Below are 19,947 nucleotides of genomic sequence, written 5' to 3' on the forward strand. Positions count from 1 at the left end.
ACAACCCACCGGGGCGCGCCTGGGCTCCCTCGCTCGCCCAGGTGGGTCATGCCCAACTGGTGGGCCCCTATGGTACTTATTTGCTCCAATATTTCTCAAATATTCCATAAAAATTCCTCGTAAAGTTTCAGCTCATTTGGAGTTGTGCAGAATAGGTAGCCTGGCATAGCTTTTGACGTCCAGATTTCCACGTGTCAGAATTCTCCCCCTTTGTGTATACCTTGCATATTATGAGAGAAAAGGCTTTAGAATCACTTCAAAAAGCATTATTATACAATAAAACAACATAAATAACAGTAGGAAAACATGATGCAAAATGGAAGTATCACGACGCCACGCCCGTGGCCGCCCGGCCTCGCCCGACCGCCACCCATCCACACCTACCGTCGGATTCCCCGCGCAACGGCGTCCAACCCAGGCCGACAAGCCAAGCTAGTGCCTAGCGAACTGCTCGTGAGAAAGAGAGAGAGAATATTGTCTCTTTGCAAGTTTTCCACTCTAGCCCTTGCGACTTTACCTATTTTTGAGTAGGCCAAAACTTGTTTTGCATTTAATTCTAGAAGTGAGTTTATTCCTGTTTTAGACCGTTAAATCTGGTACATATATTTGAGTATTGTTTTTCTGTTGAGTACCGATGTATTCCAGATTCTAAACTGATGTAATGTATTTCCACATTTCACGTGTCGAGATTAATTACATCTATTTGCAATTAAGATTTTTTTTAATCACCTGCAAAGATAAATTCAGTACCTCTATAATACTGATTTGCAATTGAGAATTTTCTACTCTTGCAAAACAATCTCATTGCGACTGAGATTATTTTTCTCACGCAAAATATTAATTCACTTTGTTGAATTACCTTGTAACTTGATATAAGATAATCTCATTTAATTTGAGATCTGTACAATTCAAGTTCTTCACTTCAACATCAAGTTTGTAACATCATTACTATTTATTATAATAGTAGTGTATTTCTATTGAGTATGATGTATTCCGGAATGTATGTTTTTCCATGTTCGCTAATGTCGAGATTAATACGTCTATTTGCAATTGAGATTTTCAATTTCTTGCAAATATAGATGCAAAATTTAAAGTGATTTCTTCAAATTGATGCTTGGGATCGAAAGGTAGTCATATGGATCTACTGCCTACGCAGATTATCAATGACTGCTGATAAACCTATATTTTGTCTTTGACATTATGATTGCTTTACAAAGTGCTCTACCACACATTTTTCTAAGTCATGACATAAGGCATTACGAGTGAGTATCTACTGACTTCATCATATTATACTCTCTAGTACTACGAGATCTACTCCGTTTTGGAGATTATCTTCAAGGTGCCATGTTTAGCAATTTAAGATTCACACTAATGGTTTCAAGATAATTTCTTGAAATACCCATTGATTTTGCTAAATTCACTACAACATTAACCATGATGGTCTTTAATTTACTGACCATAAATTAATTATCTCTAGTAACTAATGTCTAGAGAATTTGAGGCATTCGTCATCAATGGCCACCACTACCCTTCCTGGGCCAAGGACATCATGATCACTCTTATGTCTCATGGGATAATGTGTGAAATCCAAGACCGTAAAATTCACCTCTCGTCAAGATCACACCGCTAACAGAAAAATGTTGTAATATATATATCATAAGGCGCTATATTGATTCAGATCTCCGCATTTAGTTATTTTGTATCAGCAATTCGTGGGACACAATGAACCTCAAGGGCAAAGGTTTGAAGCTCACTTCAACCTTCAACCTGATATCACCAATGATGGCGAGACCCAATGGACACGAAGAATGTGATGTTTGAATATGCCTCAACCGACATGTTTGGAGACTATGAATAGTCTCTCAGTCTCTTGAGTGGTCAATATTTTTTTGTGTCCATTTATGACGTTGTATTAACAACATAAGTATTGTTGTCATCATTTACGCCGAACCACTCAGACTCCTTGAATGCATCAAGTCGAGGTAAGTGGATCTTCCCATCCATTGACTAGACCATTCAGGTATTCCATGGTTCTAAAAGACATATCTATATGATTGTCTCAAGTGTGATTTATCCACATGAAACCATTGACTCATTATCCTGACACGTTGATTTCAAGCAAATCGAATGGATAACATTGCAAAATTCTCTTTGAGTGCCTTCTCACAATCCTCCTAACCATCCAATCACGTGTTGGTTTGTGACATTTTTAAACCCTTGATGATATAACTAAACGGTTCTGTAGGAACGGGAGGGAGAGAGGAGTATGGGAGGGAGAGAGGAGTACCTCCAGCAGCTGTGTTTTGTGTGTAGCGGCTTAGTTAGGAACGGGATGGCTGGGAGCATCCTTTTTAGGTCAGTACCACTACATGGGCCTGGGCCCTAAGAGATAACTTGTATGGGCTGGGCCATACCGGTTCAACACTCCCCCTCAAGATGGGTGGTAGATATCTATCATTCCCATCTTGTCACATGCCAAGTTACAATCCTTTGTTCCCAGACCCTTTGTCAAACAATCTGCAAACTGCTGCCCAGAACTGACATGAGTAAGGCTGATGACCCCGTCATCAAGCTTCTCCTTAATGAAGAACCGATCAATTTCCACATGCTTTGTCCTATCATGTTGAACTGGGTTATTAGCGATGGCTATAGCTGACTGATTGTCACACCACACCTTCAAGGGCCCCTTCCTCAGAAGTTTCAACTCGCTCAGTAGGTACTTCACCCAGAGCATCTCACACAACCCTTGAGATAATGCTCTATACTCAGCTTTTGTTGTTGATCTAGACACAACCGGCTGTTTCTTGCTTCTCCATGATACCAAATTTCGTCCCACAAACACGCAGTAACCAGAAGTTGATCTTCTATCATCTTGACAACTGGCCCAGTCAGAGTCACTATAGCCATCCACCTCAAGATGTCCACTCTTCCCAAACCACAACCCTTTACCCGGAGTCCCCTTCAAGTATCTCAGGATTCTGTGCACAATATCAAGATGCCCACTCCTTGGTTCATGCATGTATCTGCTCACCACCCCCGTAGCATACGTAATGTCAGGCCTGGTATGACACAAGTACAACAATCTTCCAACCAGTTTCTGATACTCTTCCTTATTCACTAGCTCTCCTGATTGTGCTGTCACTTGGTGATTTTGTTCAATCGGAGTAGGGGCAGTACGACATCCCATCATGCCCACGTCACTCAAGAGATCCAAGGTGTATTTTCGTTGGCACAAAGAGATTCCCTTCTCTGTCCGAGCCACTTCAATGCCAAGAAAGTATTTTAGGTTACCAAAATCCTTTACCTCAAACTCCTTGCTCAAACAACCCTTCAATCTCTCTATTTCCTCCTCATCATCTCCAGTGATGATAATGTCATCCACATAAACAGCAAGAATGGTGATCTTCCGATCAGAGTGCTTGTAGAACACCGTGTGGTCACCGTTACACTGACCATACCCCATACCACGGACAGCACGTCTGAACCTATCAAACCAGGCCCTTGGTGATTGCTTTAGTCCATACAAGGATTTCTTCAGCCTGCATACCTTCCCCGTAGTCTCTGAAGTACCAAAACCTGGTGGTATTTCCATGTACACTTCTTCTTGCAACTCACCATGCAAGAAGGCATTCTTGACATCTAATTGATGCAACTTACACCCAAAGTTTGCAGCACAGGAGACCAATATCCTTACTGTGTTCATCTTTGCCACGGGAGCAAACGTCTCATCATAGTCAATTCCATAAGTTTGACTATATCCTCTGGCGACCAATCTGGCCTTATACTGTTCCACCTTCCCTTCAGGATTCTGCTTCACTGTATAGATCCACTTACAACTCACTGCTTTCTTTTTTGCCGGCAGTGTGGTTAGCACCCATGTCTTGTTTTTCCTTAGTGCTTCCAACTCTTCTATCATCGCTTCACGCCACCTCGGATCTTGCTTTGCAGCCTTCCAATCCTTTGGAATTGACACAGTTTGAAGGGAGGCAACAAACGCCTTATATGTGGGTGACAAAGCCTTATAAGACACAAAATTGTCAATATCAAGATCATCACAACCATCATCCTTCGGTAGAGCCTTTCTTGCTACTTCACCCTTTCTTGTTGCTTCACGTGTAGCCTTTCGCAATGCAATGGGCAACTCCACTGTGTCAGATGAGCTCGTCTCACTATCTTGCTGCTCCCCCTGCACCCCCTACGCCTGGTGCCAGTCCCAACCGTCTGGCTCGTCTGTCGCTCTTGAATCAAGCAACCGAACTTGTCAAGGATCACACGACAGTCTATTTGATCAATGAGAGCACTGAAAGAGACCAAATTGACAGGAAAAGCTGGCACATGCAAAACTGACGATAAGGAGATGGCTGAAGTGCATTTGACTGTGCCAACCCCTACGACAGGCTGATTGGTACCATCGGCAAAACCCCTTGTGAGTAGGAACATGCTTATGGTAAGACTCAAACACACAGGAATTACCCGCAACATGCTTAGATGCTCCAGAGTCTAAGACACACTCTGAAGCACTCTCATTAGGAGTAAGAAATGCCTTCATCGAATTACCTTCATCAGTGGAGGCCAAGTGAGCAAAGTCTCCATAGGCAGCCTCATCAACTCCCTTGCCATGTGATGTCCCGGTGTCCTCTTCAACTACCATATGTGCCCTGCCCCCTGAGTAGCCACCTCTGCCCCTAGAAAGTTGACCCCCTGAGTTCCATGGGTATCCACCTCTGCCTCGAGCATACCTGCCTCTGCCAGTGCCCCCTCTGTTGTATCCCCTGCCTCTACCACGAGTTGGACATTCCCTCTTCCAATGACCTACCTCCCCACAAATATGGCATGTGTTGGGATCTCCCCACTCCATGCGCTCAGTGACTGCAAATGTCGAAGCCGGCACAAACTTCACGTTTGCATGCTCAAGAGATAGCCTCACCTCCTCTTGAGACATTGCTGCAATAGTGTCCTCAATAGTTGGCAGGAGAGGTTGGTGCAACAGGGAAGCCCCCCTGCCATGAAAGCAACCTCTGAGGCCTTCCAACAGTTTCAGCACACGCCTGCGTGCAATCCACTTGCGCCCTGACTCGATGCATGCCGCATCATAGAGTTCTAGAGGATCACAGTTATCCTGCTCTGCCCAGAAAGCCTGCAGCTCTGCTACATATGCCATCACTGACATGTCATCGCCTTGGCGCAGCCGACTGATCTTCCCCTCAATCTGAGCAATTAGCATGAAATTACCCTTGCCTGAGTATTGGGTGGATAGAGTCTTCCATATCTCGGCGGACGTGGATAGTCCCTCCACAGAGCGACCAATGGAGGGCACCACTGAGTTCAACAACCAGCCAACAAGCACAGAGTTTATGACCTTCCACCGCTTTCCCTCCGCGGTAGTCTTGTCTCCGGGTTCATCAACCGCACCCAATAAGTGCCCATCAAGTTCCTTCTGTTCCACAGCCAGCAATGCCCTTCTGGACCAGCTCAAATAATTTGTGGCCCCCTCTAGCTTCATGTCCAGGGGTGACATTTCGAGCTTCTGAGCAACTTCCTGTCGAGGAACGATGGCCCCAGAGTTGGAGTTGGACTCCGCGAGGATCTTAGCGAGCTTCTCGAAAGCAGCAGCGAGAGCATTTGGTTCAGCCATCTTTGGTGTTCCAGCAGCACCACAGCCTCACTTCTTCTCCACAGCAGAACCAACACACAGCAGCAAAAATAGCAACTCATATGCACAGCAGCAGGAACAGCACAACAATAGCTCCACTAACAGCACAGCAGCAGCTCCAGGAACAGACCACCACCAGCACCTTCTCCTCTAGCAGCAGCACCCAGCTCCCGGTCTCCCCTGTAGTGCACACCACCACCACCAGCTGCAACCTCCTTCTCGGGCAAACAGCAGCAACCGCAACCCCAGACTCCAGCAGCTGCCCTTCTTTCGCTTCCTCCTCTCTCCTTCTCCCTTCCACCTCCAGAAACACAGCAGAACAGAGAAAGATAAGAGAGCCGGGGCAGGAAGGAACCAGCACCAGCCGTCGCCCTGTCGCCCGCGCAGCCGCTTCTCCTCCTCGCGCGTGCGCACAGCCCGTGCACAGCCGCTTCCTCTCCAGCGCGCAGGGCCGCCATCGATCCCCACCGGACCCCGCAGCCACGCCGGCCGGCGCCGCCGTCCGTCAGGCCTTGCCGGACCTGGCCTCTGATACCATGTAGGAACGGGAGGGAGAGAGGAGTACGGGAGGGAGAGAGGAGTACCTCCAGCGGCTGTGTTTTGTGTGTGGCGGCTTAGTTAGGAACGGGATGGCTGAAAGCATCCTTTTTAGGTCAGTCCCACTACATGGGCCTGGGCCCTAAAAAATAACTTGTATGGGCTGGGCCATACCGGTTCAACGGGTTCAGATTGTAAATTGAATTTGTCCTCTCATTCTTTTTTATGATAGGACATAAGGAAACTAGCTAGCGTGCGATTCCGTTATTTCCGTTATGCCAAAAGTAAGTGTTTGCTCCTATTAACTAACAGTACCATATTCAAAAACTAATAGTACCACATCACTGCTTTACACGAAACTAAATCAGCTTATATATGTCCGCAAGTACACAAGGAACAACCTGTCAAGAAATGAAGAGATGCCCGAATAATGATGAAACGTGTTGCACTATAACAGAAATAGTGTTGCACTATAACAGAAATAAAAAGGCCACCTTGTGGCAAAGAGATCTGCTTAACCACCCACAATGCATGTACCGTAGTGTGAAAATGTATAGACTAAGAACATCTTTGTTTTGGCTGCAACTATATATTATCAGATTTTAAACCATCATTTTGGTTGCAATGCACGAACCTTTTTCTAGTCAAAACCAATGTCAATAACTCCAAAAGCTCAAAACCTGACGAAACAAAATTGGCCAACTGTTCTGTCTCTCAACTTTTCAACATACGATGTAAGCTGGTCACTCATGGATGACAAAATCTACATAAGCACGGAGGTATACGCTTATCGGTTAAACATGGTGTCACCGGCCCTAGTTACCACATCTTTCTCTTTTGCGAGAGTGACTAGCAATATCACATGCATCTCCAACTAATCCGTACTAGAGGTTCATGAGTCGTCTGCTGCCAGCCGTGCCAGTGGGGTGACATGTCTTGGGTAGACAGTGCGTCCTGGCTGGTGCTTCATCTGACGGGAACGACAGTGCAGAGACAGACCCTTGTACCTTCCTCGCCTACCTTCGGGCACGCTTCTTTTTCTTATCTTCTTCCCTGTATCTCTCACGCCTATCTTCCCTCTGCCGCTTCCTCGTTATCTCATCTGTCTTGGCTTTCTGCACCTCGTGTGCTTTCTTCTGCAGCCCACGCTTGATTTTCTCCTTCCTCGTCTGTATAAATCAAGCGGATGGATAATAAGCACCACGCACAACAATGCATCAACCATCAAGTTAGAACATGCTCGTGTGCACATAACATGTGTACCTTTTCATGCTTTAACAGATGCAACTGTTGAAGAGCTCCATGTATCTTCTTCTCACCAATATTCATAATCTCTGGTATCATGTCTACAGCTGATCCTTTCTTGCCCTTAGGTCTATCCTTCGGCTTTGATTTAAAAGGAAGTAAAGGTTGCAGTTTCCTAGGGACCTCTATTGCATTGAACTTCCGCACTTTCCTCTCAATACCCTGCCATGATAACATGTGAGAGAGATGGTAAAAAGGATATTAAGAGCAACGAAGGGTTCCTGACAAGAAATTAAGGCTCAAAACCTTGTAAACAGAGTCTTTGTTGTGTGGAATAGGTATGTTGTATGCCTTCCGCAACTCAGCAGTGGTTCTCATGCCTTGCCACATCTGATCTCGGGGTTGAAGAGAAGTGGTCACAAGATTACAGTAGGTGGGAACTTCAACGTTGACCCATGCTCGCATGAAGACAATGTCACTCATAAGAACTTTGTCCTCAAATGTGCACCTCGCAATGCCTTCCGTAGCTTCCCCTTTTCTCCTTAGCGCATCTCCTGGTTCGATCTTTGCTGCCTGTAACAGAATACTATTTAGTACCTACATTTGAATATTTAAATTACCAGAAAGATGATGAATTTGTCAGCTTCAGATGTGCTTACACAGAATCCAAATATGATTCCATTCTACTAATAAACATACATCAATTGGGGGTGCCTACATGGCGCACATTTTTTTCACTTTCTTTTTTATTTAGTTTTATTAGAGCTACAAATTATACCTAAACCAGCCCACGCAGTTCTTAAGTTGCTAACTTACCAAAATCTAAAATGATACTCCCTCCGTCCCATATTAGTTGACGCTGAAATGGGGGTAGCTAGACGTATTTCAATGCTACATACATCCATTTCAGCATAGGTAATACAATATTATAGATTGATTAGCAGTATCCATCCAATTAAGGGTTCACCATTTCTTCTTGCCCTGACCTTATTTGAAACCCATGTTATTAAAACCCAGTTGTTTCTAACGGCAACAGATTCTAACTTGGGTGTTACAATTCAATTCGCTGCCTACAACCCCCTAGCCCGTGAACATTCTTCAATTGGCCCATGACAGTCGCTTTGCAGCCCATTATGGATCATTCACATTGGCTGCTCCCTGCAGCAAACAGCGAAGCACAACCTTCGCAGCCTGGTGACCAGTTTATTGGTTCCCACCTTGGCCACGGCAGAAGATTGAAGTTGTGGTACCATGTATGAAAACTAGGTTTGCAACACTTCTTTAGTAGACCAGTGCTTAGTTTCTGAGCAAATGTTCTGGTCAGAAGAAAATGATGATTCTCCAAGAGCCTGAGCAAAGCAAAGCTCAAGCTTTGTCGAGTCCTCAGCAACCCGACCCAAGGTCTACGAGCTGAGCCTGAGCCCAGGTTTTCTCATAGTATTAAAAACCGAGCTCAAGCCAAGCTTGGTTGTATGTGTTCTGGTTCAGCTGGTTGACAGCCGTACATCCAATATTATATGCATTTGGATGCATATTACTAGATTTCTATGAAACGCCTTGTTACTGTCTACCTTTTTAGGCATCAACTTACTAGGAGTAGGGTAACTCGAATATATTTGTAATGTACTACTAGAAGTCAGGACGGACAATTACAAGCACATATTACTTCGACTTGTCCATTGCCGCTGCCAAATATCCCCCTCAAAAATCTCTCCAAAACCATATTTACGGATATGATAGGAACAGATTGAGAGTTTTATAATGTCTGCTTGTAGTTTTCAAGGTTCTGTACAGTCGTCCACTTCCATTGGCGTCCCCAAAAAGCTAAAAGGTTCTAGTTAAGAACTACTCCCTCCGTAAACTAATATAAGAGCGTTTAGATAACTAGTTATCTAAACGCTCTTATATTGGTTTAAGGAGGAAGTACTAAAACTTGGGAGTTTAGCTATAAACCAAACCCATGAGACGATAGTTGGTCATTTTCAAGATCTTCAATTTGGTTTGATCAAGGAGAGTAAAAAAATGTGTATGCAAAAAGTCCGTTTACTAGCCAGACCACTTGGTGTGCTGTTACATGTCCATACAAGACCGAAGACAATGCAAGGATATAAAAATGTTGAGAAATTGTGGAGGCATAAAATTAGATGCTATAAATAACTACCATGGATTATTCAAGCAAGCCCTTTCATGTATTACCTTCTTAACTTGTCCTCGGATTCCACTTACTGTCCGAATTGCTGCACCTTCAAACCTAGCAACCTCTAAATCAGATGTGAACATCCCTTTAATTAAGGCGGTTTTCTTAAATATCTTGCATGGTGCGCCTGTGAGCTTGATCTTCTTCATAATTCGGGCAGTATTGTTGAATTCCTGAACCCAACCAGTTGCAGTAATTCTAAATGGTACCTGTGTGAACGTGCAAGCATCATTGCAAAGCATATCAGTTAATATACTAAAATGACTATTGCTAAAACAGAATGGAACTACAAACTATTATCAAGTAGTGCAAAATGAAACTCCTAGATGCATGTTTACAGTGACGGACAATTATTGAACATGTCCATCCAATAAAATGATGGTCACTCCTGACTAGCTTTCCGTGGCATTCATAGTGCCTAACTTCTTCAGAGAAATGGCGAGTCAGGGACATAAGTCAGGGCCTTGGCAAAACAACAATTTAAAATTCCGTTCGATTTGGTTGTGATTAGATGATTATGATACTATGCCATTGTCACTTGCTTGTCTGCGGCTATGATAGCCTCTGATTTTGATTATCACTGTCACTTGAGGATATTAAAAACAGGAACATTTGCTAGGAAATAACATGTCCAAATGTCACACTAAGCATATTTTCTCTTATTTGCCACTAACCATCTATGGATTGGTGTGAACTCATCAATGTGTGTACCTTATTGCTGGAAAGACTCTGGACAGCTAGTACACCGCTTTTTGGTGGAGCCAGTGGCCCCCAAAACATAGCAAAGCAATGCATATGCTCAGGTGTGTACTTGAGCATGCGGTGCCGACCATTTCGATCCTCTATTGCATACACAGGCGTTGTTTGGAAACGTCTCCAACCAATAGAGACGACAATTGGGTCTTTTGTCTTCAACACTTTCCTATGCCACCTGTGGCGCTTCAAGCTAACCTGTATCAACATCGAATAGGGTAATATGTTAAAATGTGGGTCACCGCCAGTATAATAAAAATGAACCAATTAATCCCCTGCAATTGCCTGTTAGATGCTACAGCACACATATTTATAATTCAAAAATGGATAGTGTTCATTAAACATCATACAAATAAACTAGCGCAAAATATCCAGTGGAAGAAAAAAAAAACAGTTAAACATCACTATTCATACTGATCTGTTTTTTATGTATCTGCCATATGAATATGATTTTCAACTTGCGATTTCACATATTAATAGGATATCACCCTCCTCAAATACTGCAGTTTTCAGGACTTCCTGAAAACTCTTAGCATCCACCAAGTTTTCACTGTAACTTGGTTTCCATCAAATATTTTCTCAACAATTCAATAACTAGGAATGGAGGTGTACTTGTCATACAACTAGGTTAAATCTAACATCCAGATTTGACTCTGCGGCACTGTAATCTAGACCGCCAAATAATCAGTCAAGATCTGTTCCACTTTTTCCTTCTGACTGCCGTGATAATATCTACACGTGATGTAAATGTGGAAGGTTGGAAGCTCCATGTAACATTATTTTACAGCTATGTAGAGTATTGGTAGTTCCAACATCAAGTAACTGCACCAGCATATTTCAACTCCTTAAGCTACTGATCAAGAAAACTCAAAGTAAATACAAAATAGCTGACCTGCATATATCCAGTGTTCTCCTCACCAAGGCCAATACCCCCAACGAGAATGGGGTGACAAGGATCAAAATGCTCAACTAGCTCATACGGCACACCATGTATCTCTAATCTGACGTAAGTACCAGTCCTAAATCCTTCAATTTCTACTCGGGTATCTTCATCCAGATCATTGAGTTCAGATATATTCATTTGCTTGCGGAGTTCAATTTCCTCCTTCAACTGAAAACATGCAAAAGCTAGATCAGTCTCCTTTCTCTTTTCAGGAGCAGAGCTGAAAAGGGCAGAGAATGGCACGGCATACTTTGTCAAAATAACCCCCTGCGTCCGATTGCTCTCTTTTCGATTTCTTCTTCTCGTTATCAGCTTCCTCACCAGAGAGGTCCGATCCATCATATGTAGGTTTCAGTCAAGGAGTGGAACAATAAATGAGCAATAATGCATTTCTAATTTCTAATCAAATAAAAAAGAAAATAAGTTCAAGAAACCGGTCAAAATAAACAGATCATGGAAATGTTCCAGTCTGAGAGGAAAGCAAAAGAGCGTCAAGAACAAACTGCAAATCAAAAGAGAAATAAAGAAGGATAAAACGATCATGTATTAAGGATATTCTGAATCAAATTTTGCTTTAAGCGCAAGCTTCTTGAGTCTTAGCTCTTCAACTTTTAGTTCGTCTTCTTTGTGAACACCTGGCGTCCCAGCTGCATTTTCAGCAGCCTGGCTCTTGTGTACCTCACCAGTTTCCAGATCTTCAAAATCACCATCGATTTCTTCATCACCCTCTCCATTTTCATCTACCTCACGGCCTCTCAGAGAAGCTTTTGACCAATCTCCAGTCACAAAACGGTCACGGATGCTTTTGATGAGATCTTCGTTAGACCAATCACGTAGCTCCACTTTCGAGAACTTAGAGTAATCCTCAGCATCAATATCATCAAAGCTTGGTAATTCATTCTTTACTTGCTGTGAGTCGCAAAACAAAGTCATCTATTGGTTCACACTAATAACAAAACTAGCAAGATATGTAGAACTCTGCACTATAGTAAATTCTCCAGGTAACCCATCACGCAATACAAAATAGAAGGGAAAATGCTCACATGAACATATATTAGCACTGCAATAGGGGCATTGCTGCAATAGTGTGTACCTTTATAAATATTGTGACCAGGAGAACTATAACAATGATAGCAAACAACAAATGCAGTTAGGCACTACTTTCTTTGCCCCCAGCATACAGATGGCTGAAGTATAATAAGAGAAAACAAGTGTCTATTGAAGTCCCTTCTCTGGTGACCTATTTCTCATCAAATATAGCTATCAAACAAGAGGTCGTGAATAATCTATCCTAGAGAAGACAAGATACCTCATCTACCATTAATTATCATGCATGCAACACACAGTTACCTTTTTTTGTCCTTTCGGTACAAAAATTTCTTCATCAGAGCTACCTTCTTCGCCGCTGTCATTGTCTAGTTCTGCTGAAGCTTGCCCATACACAAGTTGCATTAGACTGGCACTCCGTCTGGACAGTGTTCTAGCAAGTAAAGATTTTTTCCACTTCGAAGTGTTTTCAGTTCCATCATCTAAAATAAAAAAGTTCAGAATTAAAATGTCAAAAGAAAATACTGACAATGTTTTATCCTTCAGGAAATTGGTTCAGCAAAGAAATTAGCATAACTAATATGTATGTGCAAGGGTTGCTGGGTGGATGAGGTAAGATATGTGTGTGAAATTGGTTCCTACCTGAATCAAGATCTTCACTACCATCTGATGATAAAGAACCTTCAGATAGGTGGTCATCGTCAGAATCTTCATTGCGACTATCATCTTCGTTATCAGAGCCCTGTATTTCAAAACCAGGTTAAAATATTTTTACAGACTCAGAGTGAAACCCCATAATGCCATAGAAGCATTAAAAAACAAGTTCATGCCTACAAAATGTCACTTTATATTGACAGGTGAACTTAGGAAAAGCTAATACCAACCTATGGTCTTATAGGTTGCCTGGGTGGGTTACATTTCACAAATAAATGCATGTTCAACAATTATTTCTTAAACATAAAGCATTTGTGGGAAGTAAAAGGATCATAAACTAAGTATTAACACAAAACAAGAGAAAGAAAGCTATCCACTGATATGCATTGATACTAAGGGCAAGTGGTAAACCTCATCAGCATCATCGTCATCATCTTGAAAATTAGCTGACACAGCTTTTCGCCTCATTCTTCCATTGCAAAATTCCACTTCTTCTCTCAAGTCAACGCCAAGATCACTTGGCTGAATGTCATCATCATTGTCACCTTCACTATCACTAGAGCACTCGGAAGAAGAGTGCCGGTTGCTCTCCAGGGTGCCTGCACTACTAAGGCTATTACCACCTACTTGTGCCAAAATGTTAGCATCTCCTTGGTCATTCTGTCTTGAAGAAATGGCATTGCCTGTCATGTCACTGTCTTCGGACTGAGCAGCAGGCCGTCTGCCGAAGAAATTTATAAAACTCTGATCTAGCTTCTCATCAAGGGAGTACTTGGTGTTCTGAAGAGTTTTTACTAGAGCCACACCAACATCATTACCTTTCCCTGTAGCATGATCAGGATCCCAGCAAACAATTAAGCATAGATATGTGATAAACTATTAGAGACAAATATTGTATTAAAGGAAAGTCGCACACGCTTTCAGAAGCTGTGTAATAGTCATATGGCACTATATAAAGATAGGGAAATTTAGTCAAATAACTGGTCCACCAGCAAAAGTTTCACTACTAAGATTATTTTTCTGAGGCACAAGCAGCAATTATGTAGCAGCCAGCCTCACTTTGCAATCTATGTCTCAGCAACACTCATAAGCCACAACATTATTTGAATGCAATATCAGGTCAGCGACACAATATCAGCAGTCAACTGAGTTTCCAGTTTGGCCTTAAAATATCCTTGTTTACCAAAGCATGTTTATGCACGGTCATTTCATAAAAAAATGTTATCCTGAACAGGCATACGTGAAAAAACTCCAATTGCAAGCAATCTCAGTGGAGGGGACCAAATTCAGGTATCTATAGTTTAACATGCTGGTCGTACCTTGTTTCTTAGATGCATTGTTGTCATCAGTGTTTGAAAACTGAACAAGATGATCATTAATGTTAATGTACACCGCATCCTTGTCATACAGGAGATCCCCAAGGCCAGACATTGGGGCATAGAACAGCTTCTCCTTGTCACGTAGTCCTCGCTTCTTTGCAGCCGATGGCAAAGGGCAGGGATCAGCCAAACTTGTTACACCAGACAAGCTGAAATCACCTGCTCCTGTGATATGCACCTGCACAAATTACTGCAAGTGTTAGCATCCAAAAAAGTAGGACAATGAAATCAAACACAGAGAGAAAAGAGCAGGAACACCAATGTGTACATGCATCCTTCTAAGTGATGTGAAGTCCAAATTCCTTCTAACGTGTAAGGACTAAATACTGATGCACCTCTAAACTGTGTGTGGGGTTGATATCTCACTTTCCTGTGCAGTCATCCTTGGTATTCACAGCAGTACCATCATATTTAGTGCAAAATAATTGAACAAAATCTCACTTTCTAACACTATTGCAAAGCATTAAGAACGTTTCCATCTTTAAACAAATAATTAACAAGCGAGCCACCATGTAGGCATGCTGAAAGGTACTCCAGTCGTCCCTATTTACATGGCATCCTCGATTTTCATGATCGAACTTTGATCATCATTTTGACCACTAATATATTAATTATATGTTGAAACTTAAAACTACAGCATTTAAAACTACATTTTAATACGAATTGAATGGTGCAGTTTTTTGACATATACCACAAGTTTTATTGGCCAAAATTGAATCTCAAATTACGTGTGAACCATGTAAATAGGCACGGAGGGAGTATCAATAATGTACAAGACATCACAAAAGTAATCTGGCTACCTAGGTGATTTTTTCCCAGCTATCACCACTTCATAGAATACTCACCCACTTAAATCATTCATCACTTTAGTGTTAAAGGAGATTGTGGAGCACGGGGATGCTTGTTTCTACTGTAAATGCACGAAAGTAACTTGCTCATAGCAATATAGCATAAGGCTTAGTACAAGGTGTGTTGCCTGTGGTTGCAAGTCAGGAGTTCATATCATTAATGAAAGCTTTGTGTATTATTCGGCTGCTGCTGAAGTTGAATTAAAATGACCGAGAGATAAACTACACGCACTTCTCATTTTGCGGAGTTGTGGTGAAAAGATTGAGCAATGTCTAGTACAGTTAATGAAAATAGTGCTGTGCATTCCATCTAGTCAATTTCAAACTGAACAATAATTATCTAGTAGTAATTTCTGTAGGTTCACCCAAATCAAATCCATGCTTACTGAAAAGTAAGATCTTGTCCTTTACCTCCATTTGTGAGCTATTCAACTAAGTCCAAATGTAAATTATATTGATGAATTCATATATTAACTCAATCATGGGAGTAATTAAACGCCTGTTATGAGGTATAATAGCCTTTGCACAAATAAGTTAATCCCTAATTCAAATCAAAGTTCAGCAATGAAAGAAAAGGCATATGTTTAAATGTTACCTTGGTCCCTCTTTTCATGTTACATCCACGTAAGTAACCATACAGCGTTATTTTTCTGTCACATTTCCTGTTCAAGCGCACACTTTCTGACGGAGTTACATCTTCGAATCTATCTGCTAACAAGTAAGGATGTGCCATTCGCCAACTCAAAGGGATGGGCTTGATAACAGATATAAACCTTGCAAGATTATGGACTTCTCTTTTCGTGTATCTGCACAGAATTGAGCAAGTGGTGGGAGAACAGAAGTTAAAAATCCAGGTCAATGTACAGCCATGTCATGATGCTGCAGTATAGAGAAGCCAATGCATATTGCATAGTATACTGTATACCTAAATAGTTGATCCCCACTAACTCTAATTCTCTCAACATGCAGCCCTCCACATCATCAAATGTGACACGTCATCATCCACTAAAACTATTTTCTAGCACATGCATACCTCAATTTAATTGGTCCATCTTCAATGGTCCAGCGTACATGCAAACTATTTGTTCACACACAATTACTTCTGAAAATAATAACTTTTGATTTAGATCATTTTGTTCATAAATTTTTTATCCGAAGTTAATCTTTAAATTCCGCAGCAACACACGGGGAAATCACCTAATGTTGCATAGTATTTCGTTATGATATGGCAAACAGTGAGCTCAAATTGGCTTAAACTGAATTACCGTGTCCCATGGATCAAATTTCCAGTTATTTACCTACAAACTAAGAGTCTGAACAATGAAATGCCAACTTCAAAGAAACTTACTTTCCATGAATGAGACCAGATAAGTAGAACAGTTTCGCTCCCTCCTTTATCTCAGCCCAGAATCGATGCTTAAGGCGCTGCTTAGTTTTCCTTAGCTTCTTTACATCTTTAAATTGATCAAGATGTGTAAGCACTCCCATTACCTTGGGGAATCCATGCACTTGCATGATATTAAGGAACTCAAATGTATCCTGGATACAAGGGTTCATTTGGGTAGCTTTAGTACAATGTTAACAGAAAAGATTTAACAGATAAACATATATCAAAACAACAGGTCGGCACCACCAATTGGTAGGAATTAGCAAACTCTGAGATCTGGAGAATTAATATGTTGAACACTGAGACATGAAAAAAGGAACCAAATAGTCATGGACAGGAAATCTAATCACTGTAATAAAGCATTTAGCCTAATGTGCAAGAGAAGTGGGATTTTCTAAAGCATCCTATCTTACTTTGACCTTGGAGAAAATGTCCATCTTTGTAATTGATCTAGTTACCAAATTTACTTTTAGCGTGACAGAATGCCATTTTGAGTATTTATACAAGATATATAGGCAAACCCCACTAGCAAACATTGATTGCTATTTTCCAGCTCTTAAAGTGAGCCACCTCGTCAAAATTGTTTTAGCTGTTAGATTAGATTTGCTAGCTTGGTTCACTAGCAACCGCCTGATCTGGACATGAGGGCCTCCCTACCATGCATGCAACATGCAATAGTGTATTCTAAGTGGGTTTTAACTCCTACCCATTTAAGTGTGACATGTTTAAATTTTTATGTTAATATTATTGTTTATTTGCTGCAAAAAACTTATAATATTTAGAAATCAAATCTCCAATACCGTGGCAACGCATGGGGTTTCTATCCAAAAGCCACAGGGAAGGCAAATACACTTTATCTTCGTCAGCTCCAACCCTCTCATTGCACTTTCATCCCCGCCGCCTTCTCCCCACGCTTGATCAACTGCGGCGAGAGCTTCCCTCATCATGCACACCAACCAAGGAGAGAACCGTGTCAAGGTGACATGGCATTCTGCCACAGCTAGGCGTTGAGAGCCTTATATGTCATCTTCACCAGCACATAGGAGGAAAGGACCACAGACAATTGGTGTAATTCACCAATCAACAGCAACGACGTAGTGCAATCATAGATGGTTCGCATGTACTGTTACATATTCCATCAATCACTAGTCATGTGTGTTGGTCGGTTGCTTGTTCCCCCCCCCCCCAACTGAACTAAAGCAAGTGGTGCAGCAATTTATTGGAGCTTGCGTGAGTGGAGTACAGTGAAGAGTTCGGTTCCCTGAGAGTTTGGTGCAGCATTAGGGATCCTGACCCGATGGAGGACTCGCATGAATGGACCAAGAGCCATGCTGTGTGCGCTGTTGGTTCCCTTTGTAGAGCTGCTAGAGGACGAGGGGAAGCAACGCGGAGGGGAGTAGTGCATTTGGGTCAGGCCAAGGCAAAGCTCAACCCTTCCAGCAACGGGAGTAGACACCATCGTGAGCTCCAGCAGCCATCAAGGTGGGGTGGAGCCGGCGCCCAAGCTAAGATCTGAACGCCCTTGTTGGGAGAGAAAGTAGGTGGGGCAAGCTAAGGAAGAAGAAGCTACTGGAGCATTTTGATCTTTTTGAGCCTGACTTGGAGGCCATTTAGCCAAAAATGATTTAAATATTGAAAGAAGGATGACAAAGTAAGATGGCTCGCTGTCGATTATAATTTATAAAGTGAGGTGGGGCATTTTATCCAAGGGGAGTAAGATCTGGCATTTTATCGCATCTCTATGTAAGAATATAAGTCGATGGGTATGTGCTCCTTAGGTGCATCTATAAATCCACAAAGCATATTTATGTCGTCGGCCCTAGTGTCTGCTAAACAACTTAACCTACAAGTATTTATAAGAATAGCAGCTTTGACAACATACCATCTCAAATCCATAGCTACCATCAATAAGCAGCAGAGCAAGATCTGCTATTTTAGCAGCATCGATCATTCCGTTGATATCACTTGGACACTCCAAGAACTGCACCCTCCTGCTTTTACCTATGTGTAACAAATATATACATATTCCCAATAATCTGGTTAATTTGAAGAGCATTATGCACTTGCTTTTTAATGTATGATGAGATGTGAAAGATTCATTAACCTGATACAACCGTGATGGGACCACGGACATCTGACAAGTTTTGTTTAGTGTAGTGCTTTACTAGACACTTTATCAGCAGCGACTTTCCAACCTGATGAATTTGAGGTAAACTAATGGTCAGAGAACAATACATAGGCATTATTTTCATGCAAGAGCTAGTATATCATACCTGCGGAGGTCCTTGGACTACGACAACAAAAGGAGGTGGTTCCCCAATTGAGCGATCCATGATTGGCACATGGAGACGGCGTTGTTCAATTTCCGCTGATCGAGATTGTAGCCGCTTCGCTTTTGTTGCTGAACGGAAGGCAAAAGCCTGGGAGAAGGCATGGCAGTCTAATTAAACGAAGGCCTCCAAAACCAGACAGGAAAAAGGAACAAGAAACGGTAACCATGGTTTATAGTGCAAGAATATTCGGGCATGAATCAAGCACTAAACAGAATCGTCCATCCTAAGCGAGGCTCTTACAGGCACACAGATAGGATGCTGCTCGCCAGCCGAATACTTGACTAATCTACGGATGACAAAACAAGCGGCGAGAAAGCCCGCACTTTCCGAGAGAGAAACCCAGCAGACCGCTGGCCCCTTCCGTACCTTGGGGTTCTTCCTCTCGCCCCCTTCATCATCGCCGGCGGCGCCCTTGCCCTTCTTCTTCCGCGCCTTCGCGCCCGACTTGGCCACGCGATGCGCCTTACGCGGCTGCTCGACGCCGGCTTCCCCCGGAGCCATGGTGAGGAGGGTTTTGCGGAGGCGGTGCTCGCGGGGTTTTTGCGGCGGCGGAGAGGGATGGCCGCCGGAAAGGAGGAGAGTGGAGGGCGAGGGTTTTGGGAGCTGCGTTAGTGATCTGTTCCGTATACGCTCTGTGGTACCGACCGATATGAGCAGGCTGTGCTACGGGATGGGCTTTTGGCCCGGTGGATGGAGAGATTTCGGACCAAGGAAAATCCTACTTGCCCACTTACTGCGCACTGGCCCAGCCCATTTTCGTCTAAACGCTTATGGATATGCATGACGGGGTGGGACGTCGGGACCTCCTATTTGCCGCATTCAGACATCAGCGGAATGCGGAGGGCCCGCCTGGGTCGACCGCAGGTTGCCAGCGTTGTAGTAAAAAAATTAAACTGCAAGGGGTGTAAAAGTGCAGAGAAAAACACGAAGCGTCAGCTAGGATTCAAACTCACGATCGAGCTCCATTAGAG

At 42.7% G+C, this 19,947-nt stretch overlaps 1 protein-coding gene across 1 annotated transcript; it reads right to left on the reverse strand.

Annotated features, from left to right (window-relative positions):
- Positions 1-6,825: 6,825 nt before the first annotated feature.
- On the reverse strand, positions 6,826-19,616 carry LOC123448716 (ribosome biogenesis protein BMS1 homolog). Its single transcript, XM_045125692.1, has 18 exons — positions 19,343-19,616; positions 18,917-19,063; positions 18,748-18,838; positions 18,526-18,644; positions 16,605-16,795; positions 15,852-16,062; positions 14,349-14,586; positions 13,441-13,853; positions 13,018-13,117; positions 12,679-12,857; positions 11,885-12,237; positions 11,579-11,672; positions 11,278-11,496; positions 10,344-10,583; positions 9,632-9,841; positions 7,742-8,008; positions 7,454-7,657; positions 6,826-7,359 (listed from the first exon to the last, which is right to left on the reverse strand). The coding sequence occupies exons 1-18, from the start codon at positions 19,475-19,477 to the stop codon at positions 7,207-7,209; spliced, it is 3,564 nt and encodes a 1,187-aa protein (XP_044981627.1). The 5' UTR covers positions 19,478-19,616; the 3' UTR covers positions 6,826-7,206.
- Between the last annotated feature and the right edge of the window lie 331 nt (positions 19,617-19,947).

This window comes from Hordeum vulgare, chromosome 4H (assembly GCF_904849725.1).
Source record: "Hordeum vulgare subsp. vulgare chromosome 4H, MorexV3_pseudomolecules_assembly, whole genome shotgun sequence".
Classification (NCBI taxonomy): Eukaryota; Viridiplantae; Streptophyta; class Magnoliopsida; order Poales; family Poaceae; genus Hordeum; species Hordeum vulgare.